Here is a 27315-nt window from a genome sequence, read left to right as displayed (position 1 = left end):
AATGATCATTATCGATATCTGCACGGCAAAAAAATAAAAAAAGGTCAGCTGGTCTACTGATATCACCTTTAATAGATTCGATTTAGAAAAATCCAAGAAAAATTTCGTCGAAAAAATTTTGCTACTAGTGATGATTTTGGCTCATTGCCATATTTGTTGCACAATTTTTTTTTAAGAATTTATTAAGACACAATTTTTAAAGCCACATAGAAATTTCTCTACGATTTTGTTTAATGTTGATTAGTTTAAAATCTATATAAAATTATATATAATATGAACGTAAGCTTGCCATATTTAGAGGATATGCTTTATTGCCTGTGCTTCGCTTTCGATAAGTTATTTAAAACTCCATATATTTTATATTCTATTTAAATATCAAATAACTTTCGTTTCGATGTCTTTATCGCTATATTTGATAAGAGTTATTTTTCTATATTTAATACTTATTCACATACATACATACATACATATAAAAATATATATAATTATATCGATGTCTATTATTACTGCAATGCTTTGTATGGAGTATGCGGCTGTTGAATGTTTCGCTTGAAATTTTTGAATTCCACTGCTTAACCAGCTGCATGACGATTTGCAATTTTATATTCGTACTAACCCATAAATCTGCTACTCGTTTTCGCTTTCGCTTTTCGCATTCGCTTTTGATGTTGCATTCACCTATTTACATACATACCTTGCCTGACGTTATCGTTTACTAGCTTGACATATTCTTTCAATGCTTGAACAAACCGTTTTTTTGCGAAAAATTGCTTACACTAAATCATCATAACCGATTCAGAAGAGGCTAAACCCGAATCAGATCGAAGACCAAAAGAAAACAAAAAACAAAAATCCAAACAAACAAAATTCAAAGTCAATAAAAACCACGCATAACGGCACATATCGAAAACATACCCAAGCAAAAGCAAAATATGAATTAAAAACAAAAAGAACTAAACATAAAAATAAACCAAATATTGCGCCCATCCACCACCATTTGAATTAGTCGCTACTTCAATTCAAATCAATTCGTTACCCAATCGTTAAACAATCGACCAAATACTTGCATTTACCAACAAAAATCAAAACCAAAAACCAAAAAAAAAAAAACACGAAACTGTTCCGCAAAATTTCCAAATTTCCAAAAAATATATTCTCATTCTTTTAAAAATTCGTACAATTTGTAGAATTACCAATATGGAAATTTTGGAATATTACGAAATATTTGACATGAAATTTGTAGCACCCATTCGAATCATGAAAATTTTATTGTGCAAAATTGCAATCGACCCATTTCACCCTTGCAAATTATTTACCTGAAAAAAATAATTCGAACGAGCGCATTAGATAATGAGAAAATCCATTGTAGTTTAGTAAAACATAATCATCATTTAGTAATTATAAATTAAACAGATTTTTATGTTACGATGAGCTTCACTAATCGACGTTTTTGTGTGTGTGGGTGTGCAGGAATACAGCGTGCAGTTGACCTTCCGCGAACAGTGGACAGACGAGCGGCTGAAATTCGATGACATACAAGGTAAGGATCCTAAATTAACATTTTATCTACTTATCTGTGGTATCTACAAACAGTAACCGCTCGAGAGGCGGTTAAGAGAGCATAAGTTAATTGTTATTGTTAATATTTGAGAGAGTAAATTTTTTTTCCTTATTCACTGCTGTCGGGACCATAGGGCCTCGACAAGACTCAGTCTGGCGTTGATTTCGTTAATCTGTTTTGATTTCTGACAGGGTAGGTAATTAGCCTACCGCTACCAGTGCTAAGCGGGAATGTCCACTTGTCGTTGCTTAGGAACAACGTCTTCTTACTACTTGGAGCGCCATCTGTGTCTCTCATATTTCTAGCAGAAGGATCACGCAAGTGGTTGAGGACTTCGCTAAATTTCGTGTGTCTGCGCTATTACCACGGTCGCCCGCTTTCTTTGTTTTTTTGCTTGTTTTAGCGGCCACAGTGCAATCAATGCGCAGACTATTGTGCGGTAGTAAGGATGGAAAGGATAAGTTTTTGGGGTTGAGGAATGGAATTGGAAGATTTTGTTTTTAGAAACAGGGAAAGTAGGTAAATTTGGAAAAGTGCCAGGACCGTGGTATTCGAACCCTCAACCTCTGGGATGGCAGGCTAGGGCACTTACGCTAAACTACCGAGGCCGCAACTTCCAGAATGAACCAAGAAAATTGGCTTTGCCGACGAAAGACCGAAGCAATTCTTATATCCAGCAGCAAAAAGCCAGAACAAGTATCTTTTAGAATCGGAGACTCCAACATAACGACCACTCCCGCAATCAAATACTTGGGAATAATGATACACAAAAGGCTGTCTTTCAAAGCACACTTCGAGTACGCCAACAAAAAAGCATCCACCACCACGGCGGCGCTGTCGAGGCTGATGTTAAACGTACGAGGACCAAAACAAAATCGCCGTCAGCTTCGGGCGAATGTCGTGAAAAGCCAAATTTTGTATGGTCCTCCAATCTGGGCGAATAAAACGGATCATGTATCATACTTTCGAGGTCTACAGTTTACCTACCGGTTGTGCGCACTACGCGTATGTAGCGCATTTAAAACGATGTCCGACGATGCAGCCTTAGTAATATCTGGCATGCACCCGCTACGCATGTTAGCAATGGAAACTGCCGAAATAGCGAGAGCACAGCGACCTATAAGTCCGTCGACTCGGGTCGCGTTACGAGATAATTGCATCGACGAGTGGCAAACTAGGTGGGACAACTCGGCCAAAGGGCACAGATGAATTCCCAACCTGAAACTTTGGTTAAAGAGGCCACATGGATAAGTGGACTTCTACCTGACTCAGTTTTTGAGTGGGCATGGATGCTTCAAAGTATATCTATACAGGTTTAACAATGACGACAATCCTTATTGCGACTACTGCGATGGAAACATTTTAGAGGACGTTCAGCACATATTCTTCACATGCTCGCGCTTCCGTTCTGCAAAAGAAAGACTCTATAGAACCTTTGGGAGCCTCCTTCGCCGGAAACATTCGTACATCACATGCTGCGCTCGAAGGAACAGTGGAATGCGGCATGCGACTTAGTGGCCGAGATTATGAAAGAGATGAGGCGTCTGGAAAGGGTGCGACAAAGCAACGGCGACTAAATGCCTTCCCTGGTGATGGAGAAAAACAGGCTCAGCCTGGTTTCAGAAGGCCACTTGAGGGTAGCGCGCTACCACAACGCCTAAAAAAAAACAAAAAAAAACCGAGGCCGCAACTTATATAAGCTAGCGTAATCTGCTCAAAAACCACATATATATGGGTACACCTCGTTGCAAAATTATATATTTATTCTAATATTCCAAAAAAAAATTAGGTATAAGTCAAAAATGCTACATGCTACAACAAAAACCATATAACGTAAAGATACAAACTTTGTATCATATTTTTAAAAAATTTTAAGATTTCACCTAGATTTTCATCACTTAATATTATATGGTGATATTTTGCACCCAACAATGAAAGTATAGTAAAATAATGTGGAAATAATTGTCTTTCAAAATATTCTCCCTGGAAGTCAATAAACTTGGCATTCGCTTCAAGGAATTTTCAAAACACTTTTGCCGCTCAGAAGCGGATAACTCCAAAACGAGCTGTTTAAAGCCTTGAACAACAGCCTCTTCAGGCATTAAAGAACGGCAACCTCGCACTTTAACTTTGGTGTTCGTGAACAAAGAGAAATCATAAGTTACCAAATTAGGGTTGTAAGGCGGCTCTCCAATTGATGCGATTTTTCGAGTGCTCACGGGAGAGAGCCGATGCGTGCGAACTCGCATTTGCTTGGTGAAGGATGATTTATCTGCGGCAGTTGGGCTTCCTTAATTCTACGAAAACTGCTGGCAAATAAATGGTTGCGTAATACTCAGAATTGGTTGTCTTAGGTTTATCTATGTAGTTCTTTGCGGCATGAACAGTTTGTGGGAAAATCCAGGTGACCACTTGCTTTGAGGTGCTTCTTCCGCGAACTACTTTTTTTGAATTAAACTGCTTTTGGAACACCCATACTGTCGATTTCTGTTTCATATCCAGCTTCTATGCATAGATGCAAAATACGCTTTAGGGTTCTGAGCATTCAGACCAGTCCTTCGTCGAAATGTTTTTCGTGGTCAAGAAGTTTGCCGCGATTCTTTGAACCTTTGCCTTTGAACTACCGCGTCTGAATTTCTTCAGCATTGCTTTACACCAATCGATACGAATCCGTTTGGGTAATTGTCAATTTATGCGGGATCCGCCGAGAACAAATCCTCTTAACGACCAAAGGCTCATGCGGTATTGAATGCTTGCTGATCCCACTAGCGCACAACGATGCCTTGATATTGAAATTTGAAAAGGTCGAGCCAAGGAGCACCAGGAGATTTGGTGGCTCCTAAAACACTCAGGCTAAAAAGCCCATTGTATTTAAAGCTGTGGAAAGGGGGTAGATAATCAAGGAGGGAAGGAGAAAAGTATCAGAGAAAGAGATAGGAAAGAATAGAGACAGAGAAAGAGATAGTTAGTCCTGTGAGAATTTTTCAGATTCTTTGGCAAATCTGTAAATATCTTCCAGTTTTAGAGAACGAATATTACTCATTCTCATGACATCGGAACCCCATACTCGTAGCCGTGCTCTAGCAAAGACAGGACACTCACAGAGAAAGTGCTCAGTGCTATCCGCCTCCTCCAAGCATGACAGGCACACTGGGTCCTCAATGATTCCAATGGTAGTCATATGCTGACCCCATGGGTTGTGTCCTGTAATGATACCGAACATCAACCGATGCCTTTATTTTGCAATATGTCCATCTCGCGTTATCAGTTGAGGCATAGCACGATTGTTTCTGGCATAACAACCTTTTTTAGACGGCCTGTAAGAAATTCATTCTGCAACGACTAACAGCCACGTTGGAGCTCGTCGTACCAGCATTTCAGAGCGGCAAAGTGTGGTGCTTCGACTATAAAAGTCCCAGTAAGCTGATCAATGCACTTCTATCTCGATTATCCACGTCGAAATTCGTAATAAATCATCGCACGAACATTTTCACCAAACTTTTGGACGAGATGAATTTTTCCACTCACTGAAAAAAGAACTCGTAGGTGAAAACGTTGTATGTAAGTTTATGCTAAAAAGGACCGGACTTTTCGATGAAAATATCGAATTACCACTCATCACACGTTTATACCCTTTTTGGGTGTTTGCCGAGCTTCTACTCCTATTTGTGGGGTGCGTCTTGATGTTGTTCCACAAGTGGAGGGACCTACAGCCGACTCCGAATGGCGGATATGTTTTATGAGCAGCTTTTTCATAGCAAAAACAACTTTTTCTATCGTTTTGGTGTCTTAAGTACGGAGATTCGAAACTACGTACATCCGAATGATAGACACGCACCAATCCATTCGGCTACGGTGGCTAAAATACCATCATTGCTCTCGGATACCCCAAGATTTGCCTTATCAGATTTTATCATTTTTAGTTAGATTAGCGTTTTTTGTAGTGACTTCTATATATGAAAGGCTTGTATTTTGCTAGCCAGAAGTATTTGCAAAAGGAAATAACTACACCAGAAGATACAAAAAATATGAGATGGGAAATTTAGAAAAGTGGTGTAACATTGAAATTACAAATTTATAGTCATAAGTTAAACAAATGCATGGAAGGATACTCTCTTACTAGAAAATCTTTAAGCTACCAATTTAAAATATTTATTTATTTAATACTAAAGAATATATTTAAAAAATAATAATAAAAAATATAAAATCTTTTTTTTCATTAGCAATAAAATCTTGACTATAAAAGCCATTTAACTTAAGAAAAAACTACAAAAATCTTTATTTCCCATTACCAATACTTTTTTCTCCCCACAGGTCGTCTGAAGTATCTAACTTTGACTGAAGCGAATCGTGTGTGGATGCCCGATCTGTTCTTCTCAAACGAAAAAGAGGGACATTTCCATAATATAATCATGCCAAACGTTTACATTCGCATATTTCCAAATGGCTCCGTGTTATATAGTATTCGTATCTCATTGACTTTGGCATGTCCCATGAACCTGAAATTGTATCCATTGGATCGACAAATATGCTCGCTGCGCATGGCTAGTTGTAAGTGTAAAATAAAATTTAAAGAAAAAATGAAATAAATTAGTAAGGTAAAGGCGTGATTAAAATACCAAACAAAATATTGAGCATTATAGATAAAATAAATAAACAAATTTTCAGAGAATAGCTGCGTTCCTGTGGCTTTTAAGTTCCATAGTTACAGTTCAGTTTAATTCAAGATTTTGCTTTCATTAAGATCTTTGTGGAACATTAAAGCTTATTCGCTCAAGTAGAACTGGACAGTCTACGATGCCTTTAACCAAACTGAAAATAAACGAAAGTGAGAAAACTGTTCTTTTCTTTTCTAGAGATTCTAGACAAGTTAGGTTTGGACTAGAATTATAGAATGGAACAGGGGCTTCCAAACGTAGCTAACGTAATGCCTGCATAAGAAAAATTTTTGCTTTTTCGCAATAATGCTTTTTCCAAATTTTTCCACGAACTAATTAACACCAAAGAATTAGTCGACTGCAACTCGCTCTTTACTGACGTTACCAAATCCGACAACAACATCGCCTTCGCAGTTGTAAATATCTACAGGAATCTTCTATGTGGATGGAACCTCCCTCTACATGTTTCCATTTATACAGTCGAATCGGTGGCTTTACTTAAAGCTATCTACAAGGTGGGCCATGTAAAATTTGTTTTTTGAATCGGCTATAAAAAAAAACTAATCAATATTTTTTCAAACTTTTTTTTTTTATTTTGAAGATTGAACATTGTCATTTATGAATGAAAAATAATATCGTTCAAATGACTACCACGACTGGCTTTACTGTAGGCCATTCGATCAACCCAATTTTTAAGCACATTTTCGATTGTTTGGGCTCCAGTTTCATGAATGGCAACTTCGATTTCGTGTTTTAAAGCATCAATCGTCTCTGGATGATTCGCATAGCATTTGTCCTTAACGGCTCCCCATAAAAAGTAGTCCAACGGGCTTAAATCACAGCTCCGAGGCGGCCAATTGATATCGGAATTACGGCTGATTATTCGGTTTTCAAAAACGGTAGCCAAAAGTTCGAGTGTAACTTTGGCGGTGTGACAAGTTGCACCGTCCTGTTGAAACCAAATGTCTTCCATGTCATCCTCTTCAATTTTTGGAAACAACTCGTTGAGCAAGTCACGGTAACGCTCGCCATTTACTGTAACCGCGGCTCCTCGCTCATTTTCGAAATAAAAATGGCCCGATGATGCCGCCAGACCAAAAATCGCACCAAACAGTGACTCTTTGTGGATGCATTTGCTTCTCTGCAGTAACGTGTGGATTTTCTGATCCCCAAATCCGACAATTTTGCTTATTGACGTAGCCACTGATGTGAAAATGAGCTTCATCAGAAAAGAAGAAGAAGACTCACCACTTTGGAAATAGGTTTTCAATATTTCTCAATTTTTTTCAAGCGTAAGCGTCCCATTTCGTAAATGTCAAACCTTAACCTTTGTCTGGCCAGCTCATCCGCCTCGCAATGTCGCTGTGACCAGGAACCCAGATGAGGCCAATGCCAAAGAACTCGAACGCGGTCGAAAGTGAGTTCAAGCATTCCCTGACCAGTTTCGAATGCACCGTCACTGACCCGAGGGCCCTTATTGCCGCTTGGCTGTGGGAGTAAATGTTTACTTTCCTGACTGTTAGTACGCATGTGAGCAGCCAATCAGCTGCCTCCTTGTTTGCGGCTACCTCTGCCTGCAATACACTACAGTGGTCCGGTAACCGGAATTTGAATCTGATGGGGAGCTCCTCACAGAAAACTCCTCTGCCAACCTTTCCTTCCAGCTTCGATTCATCCGTGAACAAGTTCACCAGATCCTGTTCCCAAGTGTAATCCCCCGTCCACTCTTCCCTTGATGGAATATGAGTGAAGAAGGTTCCGGTTGGACTAGGCGAGGGTATACACTGATCCGTTGACAGGGGGATGAACTCGAAGCTTCTAAGGATGCTTGAATGCCCATAAGTGGGGTTGAGCTTACAGCCCGAGCCCCTCACTCTGATTTCGGTACGTGTAGCGGCGATTGTGCTTCCGATGTCTACGGGTACCACATTTAACATTGCGTTGAGCGCCAGAGTAGGAGTCGTTCGAAGCGCCCCACTGATTCCAATGAGTGCCGTCCTCTGAACTCTCTCCAGCTTCTTCACCAATGTCGTCTTCTTTAGTGAGTTTCACCAGACTATGACTCCATATAACAAGATAGGCCTTACAATAGTATTATGCAGGCAAACAACAACTCTAGGCGAAAGGCCCCATCTTTTGCCAATTGCGCCCTTGCACCCATACAAGGCTATTGTTGCCTTCCTCACTCTTTCCTCAATGTTGGACTTCCATGTAAGCTTGCTGTCAAGGATAATAGCTAGGTACCTCACCTTCGCAGAAAGCATCAGAGGAGCGCCCCCTAATGAGGGAAGTTGAGCTCTGGGTATTTTATATTTCCTCATAAATAAGACGAGCTCCGTCTTAAGAGGATTCGGCACAGTTGTGTTTAACTTTCTGAAAGAAATAGATCTACACAAAGCATTGTAAAATTAACTTCAACTTAATCAACACTACCAAATCCATACCACTTAAGTGCAAAAACACCGAAGGCCAATGCAGTCAGTCGGTGAAAATTGTTAGTGCAATATTTTATATTTTTGTAATAAATAATAATAATAATAATAATAATATCCACTTTAAAGGCAAATACATACTTAATACTAATTGAATTACGCTTTTCGCAGATGGCTGGACAACAAACGATCTGGTCTTCCTGTGGAAGGAGGGTGATCCCGTGCAAGTGGTTAAAAACTTACACCTACCTCGCTTTACACTTGAAAAATTCTTGACTGATTACTGTAACAGTAAAACCAATACGGGTATGTTGTTTCTTTGGATCTTTTTTTCACTCAAACTTTTCAGCGCAATGTTACTTTCCGCGTATTATCGAAAATATTACAAAAAAACAAAAACAAAAAAAAAATTATATTAATATACTAAACATTAAAATTCTTCTATAGTTTGTGTGATTAATAAATTGTAATGAATCCATTCAACTACATTCAATTTGATTTGCGTTCACTGTACCAAACGGTACTTTCATACATACAACCATACTTCCATATGCGTATAATAACCATTTTCCTACTAATACATATAAGTCCATGTATACATATATAATATACAAATTTATATAAAAATCGTTGACTTATAATATTTATGCAATAATTACGTAATCGATTCCCTGCGTTCATTTTCAATTATTCAATTGCCTCTTTTATATACTTACTTACATATATTTGATATTTGAATTTTAATACTTGTTGATGTTTTTCTGTTGTGCTTGTTTACTACTTACTTACTTACTTACTTACATATATTATTAACGATCTTACTTTCGTTTACTAACGTTTCCTTTTTCGTTTTGTTTTGGTTTCTTTGAACAAATATGCAAAGAAGAAGTTGTTTGTTAATCGAAATACCAATAATAATGCTTACAACCAGTCCAAACGTACCCAATTACATACATACCCATAGACACCACACAAATTGAAATGTACTCGTCACCACATTAGATCCCAGTCGAGAAGTCATAGTCATGAGAAAGAAAAGAGAATTTTAAAACTAGTAATCCGTAGAGTTAGCAGTATGCAAAAAAATCTTGAAATTTTAAACTAACACCACTCTCCAATTAAAAACAAATCGTTTGCAATTTGAAGCCCTAAATGCATGAATAGATTTTTTATTGTCACCTAACCTCAAACTTGTTGCCAATTTCCTAACGCTCGTTTCCGAATCGATCTTTCAAATGAGTAGATTACTGAATCATTCGTGAGAAGTATAAAACAAATATTGTACATAAAAAATTCCCGTACAAATTTCCTTAGTTCAACTTCAATTAAAAAATAATTATTATCTTTGAATCCAAATCCCCTAAAACTTTAAATAATATGGAAATGTTTAGCAATATTGATTTATTTTTTTTTTTAATTTTAAATGTATCAGACTATACAACGTTGTTGTATAGGTAGGCAAATATATGAAATGGTTGAAGTGCCATTCTGACATTCCTCAAGTAGCACTAAAGCGCCATTTTGATACCATTTTGAGACCTCCAACAGGCAGATATCTTCAGTCAGCCAGATCTGTTGATGTAATGCAGAAGATTCATGGGATTTAGGTTGGCGCACTGCCCCAGGCTGAAGAAAAGAGCACTCAGTAACCTTAATCGTCTAGATGGTAATCCCGGGCATTCACAGAGCAAGTGCTCAACAGTCTTCTTCTCTGCACGGACCCCACAACTTCAGCAATAGAGATTAAATGGTAAACCTAGCATTTTCGCGATCGTCCAATGATTGGTAAACGCAGATACGAGTTTGCAAATTGAATTGCATGGAGTCTCCAGGACTTTCTGAGTCCTGCATCTATTGTACTACGGCCAAAGGGTTTTCGAAATAGCACATGAAGAAATGGAGCTCCGTCTTTTCTGCGCTTTCCTGAGAAATAAGTTTTACAATTCTCCTTTAACAACAGTCAAAGGGATGCCGATTACAGGGAAAGAGATCTCTACGACCAACTCAGTCGACCCCTTTCTGGCAAACTCATGAGCAATTTTATTTCGCTCTATGTTCCTATGTCTTGGAATCCAGATTTGGGTAATGATAACTGCACACCAAAGATATTTGATCTTCTCCTTACAGGATCTCAAACTCCAGTTTGCGGATTGAGAGATCTATTCGAAGTTCAGAGAAATGTGGTGTTAACTACCCAAAAATACTACCATGTCCCTTGAGAGATTGCCTCCAGAGGCCAACCTCCTTTAAGCAGATTTCACTTTGAGCAGCGATGGAATTTTTACGTTGCGAGTCCCAAACTCAGCGCACAACCAGCTGTGCTGGGTTGCTTTGTCTTCTCATATTAGCCCGCTCTCGAACGGATGTTCGAAAGTTACCCAGAGCTTACTTGGGCGAAGTAGGGAAGTTGTGAACTGCAGGGGCTGTATGTAAACGAATCGTCGTAGCCACTCCCAAGTGAATGACAATCAGTGACTTTCTCCACTTGCGTGGATTTCAACGTATGGTACCATCCTCCTCGGATGGCTCGGATATTGGACCAAAATCGTGTAAGCGGTTATCGCGCCAATCAATACAAGAAAAACCGTAGACACACGCCAACTTACTCGGCTACTGCGGTCTTATGAATTAGAGCAAATTATGTTATTTAAATGATGCTTTAAGTCCGACTATAACAACATCCGATTAGATAGCTTGGAAGTAGAGAATCGCGCGAAAGATTTATGAATCTTTACGCATTGAAAACGAAGAATGTCGCGAACTATGTGAAGAAATCGTCTATGAGTTTTATGTGAATAAAAATCAAGCAGCGGTTCAGTTCTGAAAGTACCTGAGGTGCCAACTATTGAAGATAGCAAAGGAAGGAAAAGGAAGATCCTCTATAACAGAAAAGAAACGACTGGTGCGCCAATAGAAGAGATAGGACGCATTATCTCTGCTTATCCGTGCTCTCACCTCTCTGTATAGGATCGAGGTGCATTTTCGAAACTTGCGTCCAGAAAACTGGAGAATCCCGTTAACAATACGTAGTACCATAGAGCCCATTAGTTATCTGTTCCAATATATCGGCTAAAACTGTGTACCTAAAATACTAGACCCCTAAAATACCACTAGTAATCACCCAATCACATCAAATTTCCATTTCGGAAGTTGTGTAGATATCAAAGTTGAGCTACATTTGCATGTACCTCAGCCACATTCTAAGCAAATTGAGTGACCAGAGTAGTTTTGGTAATTATTGGAGCATTTCACTACCCTTTCTTTCATCTAGCTTGCGAATGAATTCAATATACATAAATAATTCTACATCCATCTATAGATCTCTCCCGCTCTATTTGCCTTTGCATGCTTGCCGCTGAACTAATGGATTTGTACTTCTCAAGCCATTTTGTCCCCTCAAGCTTTTGTATTTGAAAAAAAAAAATAATAATAACATTTAGTTACAATAAAAAATACACACTCGCATACACAAACACACTGAAAATTTCTTTTATTTGATGATTCGCGGGGCCATAACCAAGGCACATTGCCCAGTTAGTAAGTAGCAGTAGCGCAGAACCAACAAGAGCAAAGTATTTGTTTTAGCGTTTGGTACCTAGAATGTCAAAATCTATGAACAAAGGTTGACAATTAAGCGTAACTCAAGCCGAATTTGACAATTTAGAAACCAAATAAGTAGAAAAAAGTCAAATTGGTTGAACTACTACAAGGTAGCGCAAAATTAATCACTCTTTCGGAAGATTTATAATTTTCGCAAATGGAGTTGTACGTCAAGACAGCTTCAGTATACAAACAGACAAGCAATGGGGTGCGTAAAGTTAAGAAAAAAATTTCTATCACTAAATTTTTTTTTTTAATTCTTTAAATTCATTAAAAAAAAATATTTAGTTGGAAAATTACTCAAATACAAAATTGGCTAATATATTTTGCGCCTGCTTCAATAAAAAAACGTTAGCTTTGCAAAGGCAACAGAAAGTTATTTACAAAAAAATCCTCAAGGTGGTTGGCAACGCCACACTTTCGTAATTTTTTTTTGCACGCGAAAGTTCTTCCCGTGGGCCAACTGGTATAATTTAAGAGAAAAGAAAAAATAAAGATTTTTCATCAACATTTGTTTTTGTATGTAGTAAAAAAGTGATTTAAAAACTATATTGGATGATTAATTTTGCGCCACCTTATATAAACAAAATTTCACCCTTGTAAAAGGAACAAAAAGTTATTTCCGAACAAAAACCTCAAGGTGGTTGGCAACGTCACATTTTCATACTTTTTTTTGCACGCGAAAATTCTTCCCGTGGGCCAACTGGTATAATTTAAGAGAAAAGAAAAATAAAGACTTTCATCGCTCAAAAAAATTTTTTTGTATGTAGTAAAAAAGCGATTTAAAAACAATTTTGGATGATTAATTTTGCGCCACCTTATATAAACAAAATTTTACCCTTGTAAAAGGAACAGAAAGTTATTTCCAAACAAAAATCCTCAAGGTGGTTGGCAACGCCACACTATTGTATTTTTTTCGCAGAAGAGAAAAGAAATGAAAATTAACGCGTAAAGATCAAAATAAAGATTTTCATTACTCAAAACATTTTTTTTATATAGTAAAAAAGTTATTCAAAAACAAACTTGGATGAATAATTTTGCGCCACCTTGTACTACTACTTGCGCAATGTGTCTTGGCCATACCACTAATAAACATTTTTATAAGGCAAACATTTTTCATTATACCTTTTGAAAGCAGCAATCATTGATTTGGCGACTGAAAAACTCAGTTAAAAACTTATTTTCGTAATCTACAAAATATACTTCCACACCGTTTTCAATACTTTCCTTATGTTAATTTGCATTATGAGTTCAAAGCATGGTATTGAGCAATTTTTTAATACATACATACATTTATTTAAAAAAAGAAAATAAAAAAAAAAATTTAATATTTAAATCACTTAGGAAGTTTTGAAAATTCCATTTTTTATTACTTGAATGAGACAACAGTTGGTCAAAGCAAAATTATCGAAAAATCTTCAAAGGTATGAATTGATTTTGTTGTAGTGAAATATGAAAATTACTCGAAAGATCAACCAATTGATTGAAGTGAGGAAAAAAGGAAAGTAAATGAATTTTTTTTTTTTTAATATTTTTAGTTCGTTAGTATCCATGGTTTCCGTTATGCATTTGATGTGTAGCCAAATTTAGAAAACCTTAGCGCCTTTCACTGACAATCTTAGCGCCGTTTCTAAGTAGAAATTTACATTTCCATAACATAAATATTTACATACAAAATTTCAGCTAACAAAAAAAAAAACAACAATAAAACGAATTCAGATTTCAATTTTACATGCAAAATATTTCAGATAAAAAGGCAGACTTCTATTGACGAAATCCAATTCATAAACTACATACACACATACATTCTTAAATATCCATTATCAGCCAACAGCCAAATAACCAAAAAATAAAAAATAAAAATAAAAAAGAAACAAACAAACTCTTGAAACTTTCAGAATTCCAACTCACATTCTTAACTTTTCACCCAATTTTGCGATTTCTGCGAAGAACTTCACAATGCAAGACAAATTGAAATTGGACTAAATGAACAATTCTATATGCCAGATGCATTGATGAGATAGATTGGGAAAATCGAATTAAAGCTGCGTAAAAAAAATACGAAAAAATGTAGAGCAAAATGTATGAAAAACTTTCGTAAAGAAAAAATCAAATACAAAGCTAACAAAAAATATGAGAATGAGTACTAATAAACAACTTTGTCTTGAAGAGTATGGAACGCTTAGCCAACAAATTAACGGAAATGAACAAAAGAAGTTATCTTAAGATTCACAGAAAAACGCAATTTTTAAAGTACGTTTCAATTCCGTTAATATTTTTGTTGCAAGAAAAATAAACTCTAAAAAAAATCGAAAACAGCTGCTGTTATTTATGTTTGCCTATGACTAAAAAAAAAGTTATGAGTTTTGACTAATTGTATTTTTATTTTTCCAACGCAGTGTTTTTTCAAATATGAAAAATACGATGAAACTCTAAGAAGCACTAAGATTTCAGAAGAAATATTTTTTAAATGCGGCCTGAATATATTTAATAATAAAAAATTAAATTTTTTTTGCCTCGATATTTCACTGCTCTTGGGAGCAAGAGCCTCTGCAAAGCTTTTCCATCTAACCCGGTTCCACACAGTTTCTTTTGTAGCGTTCCACGTTATTTTGGCTGTTGCAAGTGCGTGGAATGTTGATCTTAACAAGTTAAGTAGCATTCCAAAGAATTTTTTTTTAATGCGACCTAAATATTTTCATGCATTTTTTTATCTCCCTGTTTGGTTCCTCTTTGGAGCATAGGGCCTCTGCTAGATTGCTTCCCAGCTTTTGGATCCGTTCTAGCGCCACGCTTGTTAAGCTGTGAAAGCCGCCTTTCTTATTGTGTGGCCCATCGATCTCCATTTTCTTCTCTTGATTTGCACAATTATGGACTCCTCGTTGGTTAACTGCATCAATAAAAATATGAAAAAAATAAAAATAAAAAAAAATTAAATTAATAAAAACGTGCAAAAAATTCGCTTCTTTTAACTCTAAGTCGAAAAATAAGACTTTCTATTCGTACCTTTCGGCATGAAATCAATCTATCCTACAAATGGAACGGCCCCCAGTTCAATGCAATTTGAGACAGGAACGAATGAGGCATACAAAATCAGCGTCTGCAATGTCAACCAGAAAGCCCCCTAGAAACGGCGCACTCTTCTTAAAAAATAGTCCATTAATGGACTCAATGCGAGTTGTGGCCAACCTCCGTTGCAAAGTGGAATGAGCTTTGATTTAAGTTGATGCCGAGTGATTCTGGTATTTAAAGCAAAGAACTGGCTGAGGAATTGACGAACTGCAGTTTTTTGGAGCATACAATTGAACCGGAGCCAATTTTAGGGTCAAACATAGGTCATAGCAGGAACGGTAGGTTATATCAAAGTTTTCATTAATAAAGCTCAAGCAGAGCCGTTGGTGCAGTTCAGATATCTGCAAAACAACCAAGTATTCACTGAAAGAGCTTCACAGAGTAGTAGTAAAATACCTTCTCAGGCGGAGTATGAGTTAGCTACGAGTCGTGATAGGGAAAACAAATGGCCACCATAAGTATCATCTATTGTTCGTCCATCCTATGCATCTTGTTTGGAGAATGAGGACGGATGAGGATTGTTAGGTGTTTGGTCGAGAGCGTCCAGTTGTGCGCGTCTTGGTAAACGGAAAGGGCTACAATTTTATGCCGTCTCCGAACGGCAGATGGTTTTTTATAAGGTGCTTTTCATGGCAGAAACATTCTCCATCCGCTGTTAGAAAAAACACTTTTTTTAACATTTGTTGTTTCGTGCCCGAAGTTTGGAATTTTAGGGAAATAGGGAACTAACCCAACTAACATCTATATTATGTAATATAACAGCGCATCTTATCAGGCTCATGAACACATTTTCGTTCCTTAAAAAGCTTGCTAAACTCAATGAAAAAGGATCAACTTTGCAACTACTTAATCAGAGGAATGTTAAAAATGTAAAATTTTGGGTGTAAGACCGAATAGTTTATCAAAAATGTTTTGCATAAAACGAGTTAAAATATAGGACAATATCCTTTTCAGCCCTAGCTTTTCCGCGTATGTGCCGATCGTCCAGTGACCGGTAAGCTCAGCTACGAGTTTGGAAATTGAATAGCGAGGAGTCCAAAGGATTTTCTGAGTCCTGCGTATATTATACTGAGGCAAAGAATTTTCGAACTAGCACATGAAGAAATGGATCTCCATCTTTTCTGCGCTTCTCTGACAAATAACTTGTGCAGTGCTCCTTTAACAACTATCAGGGGGATGCCGATGCTCGGGTATGAAGTCCCTGAGGCCAATTCAGTCCCCTTCCTGGCAAGCTCATCAGCAATTTCAATTCCCTCTATGTTTCTATGTCCTGGAACCCAGATTAGATAAATGTTACCTGCACATTAGAACATTGTCTCGCAGAAAAAAATACTCAAATTTTAATCGTTAAACTTAAGCGCTTGCACGATTTGAATTTTGAAGAGGTAAAGTCTAAGACCCTTCCCAAATATTTTATGCTCAATAGTTTGTGCAAGTCCCAGGGCAGCCCGTCTCTCGTGCATGGACTGACGCGAATTATCGTACAAACTTGTACCGGCAAGTTCATTATTTTCATTTGTGCTCGATATCTGGCTTCGCCTAGCCGTGGGCAGTTTGCTACCGTACTTGTTGCGCGAAACCCTCGCACCGATGAACGAATCAAATGTTCACTTGGGCATCGGAAGATATCAAATATTTTAACGTGAACGGAATCTACCACGAGCAATCGCACATGAATCGTTGGTCTTCAAACACGCTTCGATTCCCAACGCAATCCGTGTTCACCCGTCCACTGCGACATCGTTACTAAATAACCCACACGATAAATCAAGCAACGGTGGCGTAATCTCTAGTTCTCAGACAATCGTAGCGCTTAAGGGGCAGGAACGGCGTTGCGCGATAGATATGCGAACAGTTGCGAAAATCTTGCGGAATGTCATGGAAAATACGTTAAAATGGGCACAAATTGTTATCAATACTGACAGCAGCCATCTGTTCCACTTAACATAAAAAATTTTAAATAATTTTTTTTATTTAATAAAAAAGTTATTAAAAATTGGATGATTTTTTGCGAAGTTTTTATTTTATTTTTTTATTTAATAAATAAGTTAATCAAAATTGGATGATTGGCGACCCCCACAGCTGAATGGGTTGGTGCGTGGCTACCATTCAGAAGTGCACAGGTGGGAACCTCCGGGCATGAAACACCAAACTGATAGAAAAAGTTTTTTCTAATAGCGGTCGCCCCGCATCAGGCAATGGTTTGCCGAGTGTATTTCTGGTATGACAAAACTTTTCATGAAAAATCATTTGCCGTTCGGAGTTGGCTTAAAACTCGAACTTGGCTTAAATATTTGTATGTGGAAGAAAGGGCTGTTTTAGGGGTTTCCCGGAAATTATTCGAATTTTTCTCGCCTTAAAAACCATTCTTGGACTTCAAGGAACGTTTTAAAAAAAGAATTGTTAAGATTGGTCCATGCGTTGTTGAGTTATGCGCTTACCAACACATTTTGCGATTAATTTTTATATTATAGATTTACTTGTGCATACAAAAGTTTCTTCCAGACTATTGAAATCATTTTGTTTTTTTTGTTTATTAAAAAAGTTATTCATAAACTAAATTGGATGATTAATTTTGCGCTACCTTATATTGTATAATCAATGATTTACGCACCTAAGCATTTCTCTTTACTGTGGTAAGCAAATTCCGGTCGCACCCTTGGTGATTGACCCTTTAAAACTGTAGATACCGCCATTTGTGGAACAGCATCAAGACGCACGCCACAAATAGGTGGAGGAGCTCGGTCAAGCACCCAATAAAGGGTGTAAGCGCCAATTATATATACATAAATATAAATCCTCTGCCAAATTCGCTTAAGCGGTTATCGCGCCAATCAAGAGGAAGAAGAAATATATTTTCGTCCTCCAAACAAGTTTCACAGGGTGGACAGTCGATGATATCTATGGAGGCCATTTGTTTTCCTCATAAAATTAAATCTGCGTTATTAGTCCTCCAGGATTCGTAGCTAACTCCTCCTCTGCCCTGTCAAGCTCTTTCAGGAAAGGTTGTGTACTTATATATAATTTTTCGCTGGTAAACTAAGCAAACAAATTTTCAAATAATGTTTAAAGAAATATATTGAAGAAACACTGCAAAGAATTTTTTGTTTAGGTTTTTTTTTGTTTGTGTTCAAACTACTCGTACTTGTATAGTTTTTCTACTAATCTTCAACAATAATTTGGTTAAATTTCTCTGTTTATTTTTCTGAATTTTTAATTATTCCTTACTTAGTTCATTTTCTTGAAATACTTTTATTCTTATATTTCATAATTGTTTTGATTTGTGTGAGCTCCCCAACGAAATGTTTTCAGTTGTGACTTTTATGTACGATACCTTGTATACTCATAGGTGAATACAGTTGCCTCAAAGTCGATCTACTATTCAAGCGAGAATTCTCATATTACTTAATCCAAATTTATATCCCATGCTGTATGTTGGTCATTGTCTCATGGGTGTCATTCTGGCTTGATCAAGGCGCCGTACCAGCACGTGTGTCATTGGGTAAGTCGAAATAAACAAAAACAGAAACCATACAAAGCACAGTAAACTAATAGTAAATGCAAACAAACACGGAAAAGTAACTAAACGAGCATGCAACAAAAAAAATTAAAAAATAATAAAATATTTATCAAAAACCTTTAAGTAATAGAATAAAACGACACTTATGTACTTAAACAATACTTTTACCAAAGTAGTATTTTGTTATGCCTTTCAACTCAGGTACTCTTTTTGAAGAATACAACTACGGTTTTCTGAGTTTGCTGAGTTCTCAGAGTTCTGTTGTGTGTTGTGTTTTTCATTTTCATAGTGAATTTGTTTAGTTGAATTTTTATGTTTTTATTTTTTTATTTTTTTTTTCCGTAATTAGTTTGTTAGTTATTCACATAAGTCAAAAATTATCGATATTTGCTTTGCTACGTCGCTTTTCGTCACAATTCACTTGGACATTTTACAGGTGTCACCACCCTGCTCACCATGGCAACACAAACGTCTGGCATAAATGCCTCACTGCCGCCAGTCTCCTACACAAAGGCGATCGACGTTTGGACTGGTGTCTGTTTGACATTCGTCTTTGGAGCGTTGCTCGAATTCGCGCTGGTGAACTATGCCTCCCGTTCAGGTTTGAATAAAGCTAGTAATTGAGATTTTATATGCTTCTTATTCAATGTATTTGTATTAATTGATGGTGTATTTTGTTTATTTTTTTCTTCACATATTTGAATGTGTGTGTGTAATTGTAAATAACAACAAAAAAAAAAAACAAAAAACTACACAAAAAATATGAAAATAAATGCAAACTAATACACAAATGAGTGTGCGTGCAATCACAAAACTACTTAGCTAACTAACAGATGAGAAACAAACAAAAAAAAAATACATAAAAAAATAAAAAAAAATATTATATTATTTTTTATATATAAAGAAAAACATTTATTAAAAAAAAATTGATATAAAAAAATTAATTTAAAAAAAAAAAACAAAGAATAAAATTAACTCAACTATTTGAAAAATTACCACACACTACTACCAGCTTGCCAAACTAATACAATAAAAGTATAGCCACACAGCAAATGTTATTGTAGATCAACACAACAACAGCATTTATAACAATTTAAATTTCTACACGTATATACAAACATATAAATATATTTTTAATTAATCGAAAAAATTACACAACTAACTTATCAATAATGACTAATTAAAATTTTGCATCGTGTCTTTTGCGTATTTTGCGAAAAGTGCGTTTTGAATTTGAACATTTTCAAATATAATTAAAAACATTTAGAATTACCTAATGTGCCTCTAAATGATTGAATTACATTGAAGCTTGCGAAATAAGAATACCTTTTGCTTTAATGAAACTGCAAGGTGGCGCAAAATTAATCACCCTATCGGAAGATTTACAAGTTTGGCAAATGACGCCGCACGTCACACATATTTGACACTTATGAACTAGAAAGCTGCAGACAAGCAATAGCGTGCAAAAAGTTTAAAAAAAAATCCATCATTCAAAATTTTTTTTATCTACCAAAAAAGTTATTCAAAAACAACACTGGATTATTCATTTTACGCCATCTTGTATTATATTTCTTTTATTTATTTATTCACTAGCGGGCCCGACAGACTTCGTTCTGTCAAATAGATTTTGAATATGGTAGTTTATATTTCGACCTTAAGACGTTTTTACTTTGCTGACCCTCACACACCGCCTTATCATCCTGGTGACGGTTCTGTTCAGGAGAAGTAAAGAAAAGGGTCAGCTCGGGTGACTTAAGTATCTTCGCTTCCACGAACTTTGGCCACTCTTTTGGCACCCACTAAAAACCCCGACTGGGACGTCTGCCAGAGGGCTTCAAACTAAGAAGGGAACTTAAGGTTCAAACCTGATTGAAAAATAATCTAAAGGGATAGTGGGAACCTAAAGGTGACAAATATTTGTAAAGTGGGTGCTTCAATGACAAAACATAGAGATAATTAATTATTTATTATTATTATTATTAACATAGGGTTAATAACCGATTGATCATTCCGATGAGAAAACAAACAAATCACGGAGGTTCCAATATCATGGGATTCCAAGTTTTCTTCAACTACAACGATGGCAACTTCATCAATAGTTGGTGCATTAAAACGTCTTGCATGTTGGCCGACAGGTGTTTTATCAGCTTAATGATTACAATTTTGTGATTATCAGATGGCATTGGATCCAGTGCAGTTTTAAGCAACATAATCAATTGATTGTGCTCATGAAATAAAGTTTGTAATTGTTCTACAATAGACCTCTTTAGTGAATTGTTATGTGAACAATGCATATCAATTTCTTGTGGTGAATTGCCCATGAAATAAATTTTCAGGAATTTGTAATTGCTATCTGACACTGGTAACAGTGAACCTGATCTATGATATACATGGTTTTATTGAAAAGTAATGAGCCTTCCCGCGCGGAGCGTCTGCGAAGCGATCAACCGAATCGGCTGGTGGGGGAAAATGATCATTGGACCTTCCCCTTCCACTAGAAACCGGTCCCAGTTCGCTGACAACAGCGGTGCAGTCAACATCGCTCCGCGCGTGAAAGCTGTTTTAAAAGTGTGTTAGGATTTTGCAGTGACGAAAATGCAGCGATCGTTGGAGCAACGTTACTCGATCAAAATTTGCGTAAAGCTAAACAAAACGAGTACCGGAACCATTGGGCTACTCAAGGAGGCTTACGGGGACCAATCTCTGTCCAGTGCCCAGGTAAAACGGAGGCACAAGTCGTTCAAGGAAGGCCGGGAGGACGTCGAAAACGAACAGCGATCTGGAAGGACTCTTCATCACAACGATGCGCCGGCGCACACCGCCTTCCTCTGCCCCTCTGCATTGGCCAAGATGGGGGTTCCGGTGCTTCTTCACCCACCCTACACTCCAGACCTGTCCCCCCCGGACTTCTTCTTGTTCTCGAGCCTGAAAAGAAAGCTGAAGGGGAGGCGTTTCGACTTCATCGAGGCGATCCAAAAAACTGTGACAGCCGACTCGAACGCGGTTCCGGCGGATGAGTTTAAAAAATGTTTCCTGCAGTGGAAGGACCGCTACCAGCGGTGTGTTGACGCTCAAGGGTCCTATTTTGAAGAATATTAGTTGTAAAGCGTTTTTCAATAGGTGCGCTTCAACTTTTTTCCGATAGGGAGGGCGAACGACGCAATATTTTTTATTTTTCGCTTGTCATTTGTAAACTTCATTAGTATACATTTCATCATGGAACGCTACACACTTGAACAACGATTGCAAATCGTGCAAATTTTTTATGAAAATAATCGTTCTGTTGCTGCTATTTTAATCCAGATTTTTTCCAAAAAATCATTTTCAGTGATGAAGCTCACTTTTGGCTCAATGGCTTTGTCAACAAGCAAAATATGCGTTACTGGGCAGAAAGCAATCCACACGTGATTCATGAGGCATCGTTGCATCCCGAAAAAATCACTGTTTGGTGTGGCTTACATGCCGGCGGCGTAATTGGCCTATATTTTTTCGTTGACGAGAACGATCGCCACGTTACTGTGAATGGAAATCGATACCGCGACATGATAAACGATTAGTGGCCACAAGCCACACAGCACACGCTACAATTGATTTGTTGAAGAGTAAGTTCGATGAGCGCATTTTTCCAGAAATGGACCGGTCGAATGGCCGCCGCGCTCGTGTGATTTGACGCCTCTAGACTATTTTCTTTGGGGTTATGTGAAGTCATTGGTCTACAGTAACAAGCCGGCGACGATTTGTGAGCTCAGAGCCAGCCAAAAAATCGAATTTCATACTTAAATGTATATGTTCAAACTCGATAATAAAAACACAATTAGTTAAAAAAGTCAAACCGTTTGTGTTTTATGCAAAAAAAAAGTTGAAGCGCTCTTACTGAAAAACGCTTTATAAGCCAAAAGGTTTAATAAAACTGCTTAAAAAAAATAAGGCTCATTACTTTTCAATCAAACCCTGTATCATACTTGCCCTTGTATCTGTAAATTAAAAAAATGATTTGACCAAATATAAATAATATTTGTTCCTAAAATGTATATCTGTCTCCTAATTTGAATCAGCAAATAATATTATGACTAAGTAATGACGTCAAAAAATGATGACCAAATGACGTCATTTGAAAGCAATTGTTAAATTGTTGAATATTTGACAAACAGTGTATGGAATCTGGTCCCATTCCTGAAACCAATGAGTACAATGACTCTGGTGGTGGAACAATAGTATCAATTTCACTTTCTCATTTGCCCAACACAATCCATTGGCTTCAATTTTGCATTTCATTGACTTACAATGAGAGCAAACCAAGTTCATAGATCAAATAAAGGGTGTTTTTTTAGAGGTTAGGTTTTCAAGATGAAATAAAACGTATATAATTTAATGTTATGGCCAAGAATTTAGCTTTATTATAAAGATAAGGGTTTGCCATTATGTTTTAAAAATGATTTCGGGCAAGTGGCCGCCGCGGCTGGCTCGAATAAATTCCAGCCGAGAGGCCCAATTTTCGACCACTTTTTGCAGCAATTGGGGCCGTATGTGAGCAATAACGCGCCGAATATTCTCTTCCAAGACGTCAATCGTCTCGGGCTTATCTGCGTAGACAAGCGACTTCACATAGCCCCACAAGAAATAGTCCAGCGGTGTTATATCGCACGATCTTGGAAGCCACGCCACAGGTCCACGGCGCGAGATAATGCGCTCACCAAAAGTTTCCTTCAATAAATCGATTGTTGCGTTGGCTGTATGGCATGTAGCGCCGTCTTGTTGGAACGAAAGGTCGTCCACATCAACATCGTCCAATTCAGGCACGTAAAAGTCATTAATCATGGCTCTATAGCGCTCTCCATTGACTGTAACATTATGGCCGGCTTCATTTTTAAAGAAATATGGACCAATGATTCCCTCTGCCCATAGAGCACACCAAACAGTGACTTTTTGAGGATGTAACGGCGTCTCAGCAATGGCTTGTGGATTATGTTCACTCCAAATGCGACAATTTTGCTTATTGACATACCCATTCAACCAAAAGTGAGCTTCATCGCTGAACAAAATTTTCTTCGATGCGTCGCGCGAACCGAACCATTATTTTCGTAATAAATTTGCACGATTTGCAAACGTTGTTCAGGTGTAAGTCTATTCATTATGAAATGGCAAACCAAACTGAGCATAAATCAAGTGGCAGCTGTCAAAAAGACCATCTACGAAAAAAGTAGTGCCAACTTGAAAACCTAACCTCTAAAAAAAACACTCTTTAGTAACACATTGGTAGTTACTGTAGTCAATTGACAAATCGTAATTGAAAGCAGCGCGATTATTAGTCGAATCTCTCGCTCTCGCTTCCCGCGTTCGTGATATATTAATTCTTTAACGTTCTTTTGGGTCGTCACGTTTTTGTGCAGTATGATTATATCGGTAATTAGTTTGGTTTGTAGCATTTCGGGTTCTTCTACATAAATTAGGATAGGAGGCATATCGAATATAAAAACACTTTGCACAAAACACGATATCAAACAATCAAAATTAATTATTAAAGATAATAAACGCTTTTTAACACGGTTTGTTTGACAGATGCAACGACGTGAAAACTAATGTAACTTACGTCGCGTTCTGAAACTAAAACAAAAGAAAGAATATTGCGAGGCCAATTAAATCTATAGCTCTTACATATTTTGACTTTTCAATTTGGTCGGGTTCACGATATTATCACTTTTGTGTGAACGCATTAGATCCTCCAACGCGAAGGCGCAATATTTGTATGGGATAAAGAAACGGGCTGTTTTAGGGTTTTCCCGAAAACTAAATTGGATGGTTAATTTTGCGCCACCTTATATTGTATAATCAATGATTTGCGCACCTAAGCATTTCTCTTTACTGTGGTAAGCAAATTTAGGTCGCACCCTTGTTAATTGACCCTGTACTTTATAGGTGGCCACTAAATGGCTGATAGAAAAAGTGTTTTTTTAATAGCAGTCGCCCGTCGCCGTGCAATGGCAAACCTCCGAGTGTATTTCTGTCATGAAAAAGCTCCTCGTGAAAACCATTTGCCACTTGGCGTTCATTTGTGGAACAGCATCGAGACGCGCGAGGCAAATAGGAATAAGAGCTCGACGACACACCTGACAGAAGTTCGGTTAACTTAGGTTGAAACGGGCATTCACTGTGAGACACACTCAGGCTCATGCCCCATTGTGATGCTGCGTGGGAACTTGCCCTTGTCTCTCCTAAAACCAGTGTGTACTTTTCAAAAATTTTGTAAGTTCCTTAATTCCGACAGAGCCGAGATATTCCAATTCATGAAAGGATTGTCTACCCAAAATGGCGAGTCTACATCTGGACAGAGCAGGACAGTGACATAGGAGGTGCGGGATCGTCTCTTCCTCTTCCTCGTCTAGACAAATTCTGCAAAAGTCATGCTCGGATCCCCCGACGCTCGGAATATTTATCTACGCCTACTCTGCCCTTGAGCTTTGAGCCATCTGTGTATACATGGATGGACTCGCCCTGTCTTACCTCGTCCCGTTCCCACTCTTCCCTCGAGTTAGGAGGGTCTTGAACGTTGTAATGGCAAGTATAGGCGGGACTGTACAGTTCACCTGTCCGGGAAGCCCCAACGTGCCATTCCAGGATTTTACTGTGGCAATAGTCTGTGTTTGACCACTTACTTAAAGTGACTTATTGCCGCATTGCGCGTAATGTACCTTGCCTTCAGGTCTACCGGAAGGAAGTTTAATATCCTTTTAATATAATAATGGTTCACATTGCACCAGTTATAAGAACAGATGCAAATCTTTGGACTTCGTCAACTCTTTTAATGTTCACGACCTTCTCAAGGGCATTGCACCGTATTGCAATACCGTAGTAGAGAATTGGTCTAATTACTACTGTGTAGAACCAGTGTATCATTCTGGGTTTCAAACCCCATTTTTCCCCAATGAGCCTTCCGCAGGAGTAATAACGCCGTCATAGCTTTGCGTACTCTATCTGCGACTGTGAGCCCCGAATTTAGCTTCCTACCCAGAACAAGTCCTAGATATTTAGCGCTTTCTGTTACGTTAAGGGGTTTTCCCCTTTCTTGTTAGGATTTAACAGAGAATCTATAAGAAAAATGATAGGGGTATTAACTGGCCATTGTTTAATAGGCAGGCACGCTAGAAGGTTAGGATTCCCGTACTTCGATTTCTGTAGAAGCTGTCTTAATACAGAAGAAGAGGAAACAGCCAGACACCTTTTATGTGATTGTGAAAGCTTAGCTATGAGAAGGCTGCGCACTCTTGATACAGCATTTTTAACCGATGTAGCGGGCATAGTCCATCTAAAACTAACGAAGCTCTGCTCGTTTATTAAAGTTACCGGATGGTTTGAAAAGGAACATCTAGGGTAAGGATAAGCTCCAGTGGTATCATAATGGACCTGCGAAAGGTCTAAGTGTGTCTTTACGATAACCACCCAACCTACCTACCTACCTAGCTGTCTAGTTCAAGACTGAAATATGACTGATGTACGACGCCATTTGTAAAAATTATACATTTTCCGATGTGAAACGACCTCGACGTGTTTAACATTTACCTCCTGGTATTTTAACATATTTGATTTGTTGTTCTAAAGTACTGTCCAAAGCATAGCAATTTTTTAGGTCTCCCCCTTTACTGACAGTTGGTTTTTCAACATCTTTTGATTTCCAAGACGTAAAACCAACAAGTGGCTTTAAAGTAGCTTTCTCGTAATATCTCAGGCAGGCTGATCGTTGCGCAAAAAGGTTAGCACTTTTTATTCCGCACCAATCGCAAGGCGAAAATTAGAACTTGTATTTAATTTCTACGGTTTTATCATATATTTTTTTTTTGTCATCGGTGTTAGGCTTTGGGCTTTTTCGTCCATTTAAAACAAATCGAGCGCGTACTTTGTATAGAAGAACCGGGCGTGACACATCAGCGAAAAAAAATTGTCAAAAATCAGCAGTACTTTGAGAATACTTGAGACTTCCTCTTTGTTATACTAAAATCCAATGGGCTTTAAAACTGCATACCCAGAAAAATTGTAAAAATGCTGGTTAAAAAGTTTAAGTGACGAAAGTTTGAAAAAATTGGAAAAATGTCATACAAAGTTTGAAACTTTGCCTTATATGTTTCTTGTTGTAGTATGAACTATGTTTTGTAAAAAAATAGTGGTTTGCTTAAAATTTTGAGCACGAAAGAAGAAATCGGATGAGCAGTGATTAGGACAAGTCCAGTGTTACACCCGTATTTTGTCTTCAATATATTATTACAATACATTCATAATTTGCGCTCTAATGTAATTCAATCAAAAAAAATATCGTACGTTTTTTTTAAATTGTTTTAACACTTTCAAGTAAAGCAATCGGTTTCTAATAAATATTCATTTGTATGACTTTCACGTGAATTGATTTTTTTATAATTACCATAAAAATGTCTAAGTCTTCACTGAGGACATTCTACTAATACAAGTATTTTATCTTCTTAT

The 27315-nt window shown here is 37.5% G+C and overlaps 1 protein-coding gene across 21 annotated transcripts in view; it reads left to right on the top strand.

The window, feature by feature from the left end:
- LOC128867859 (glutamate-gated chloride channel) overlaps positions 1 to 27315 on the top strand; it is a 155040-nt gene that overhangs the window by 114863 nt on the left and 12862 nt on the right. For 11 of the 21 annotated variants that reach the window (XM_054109531.1, XM_054109499.1, XM_054109548.1 and 8 more), the window contains exons 6-10: positions 1471 to 1540; positions 5876 to 6112; positions 8823 to 8957; positions 18673 to 18825; positions 19280 to 19444. In XM_054109531.1, the coding sequence (XP_053965506.1) occupies positions 1471 to 1540; positions 5876 to 6112; positions 8823 to 8957; positions 18673 to 18825; positions 19280 to 19444 (760 nt within the window). Of the gene's footprint in view, positions 1 to 1470; positions 1541 to 5875; positions 6113 to 8822; positions 8958 to 18672; positions 18826 to 19279; positions 19460 to 27315 lie in introns of all 21 variants that reach the window. The other 10 variants (XM_054109439.1, XM_054109463.1, XM_054109490.1 and 7 more) reach the window with 1 other exon arrangement.

Source organism: Anastrepha ludens, chromosome 2, assembly GCF_028408465.1.
Source record: "Anastrepha ludens isolate Willacy chromosome 2, idAnaLude1.1, whole genome shotgun sequence".
NCBI classification, from domain to species: Eukaryota; Metazoa; Arthropoda; class Insecta; order Diptera; family Tephritidae; genus Anastrepha; species Anastrepha ludens.
The sequence above is the reverse complement of the archived record's forward strand: the minus strand, read 5'-3'. Positions and strand labels throughout refer to the sequence as shown.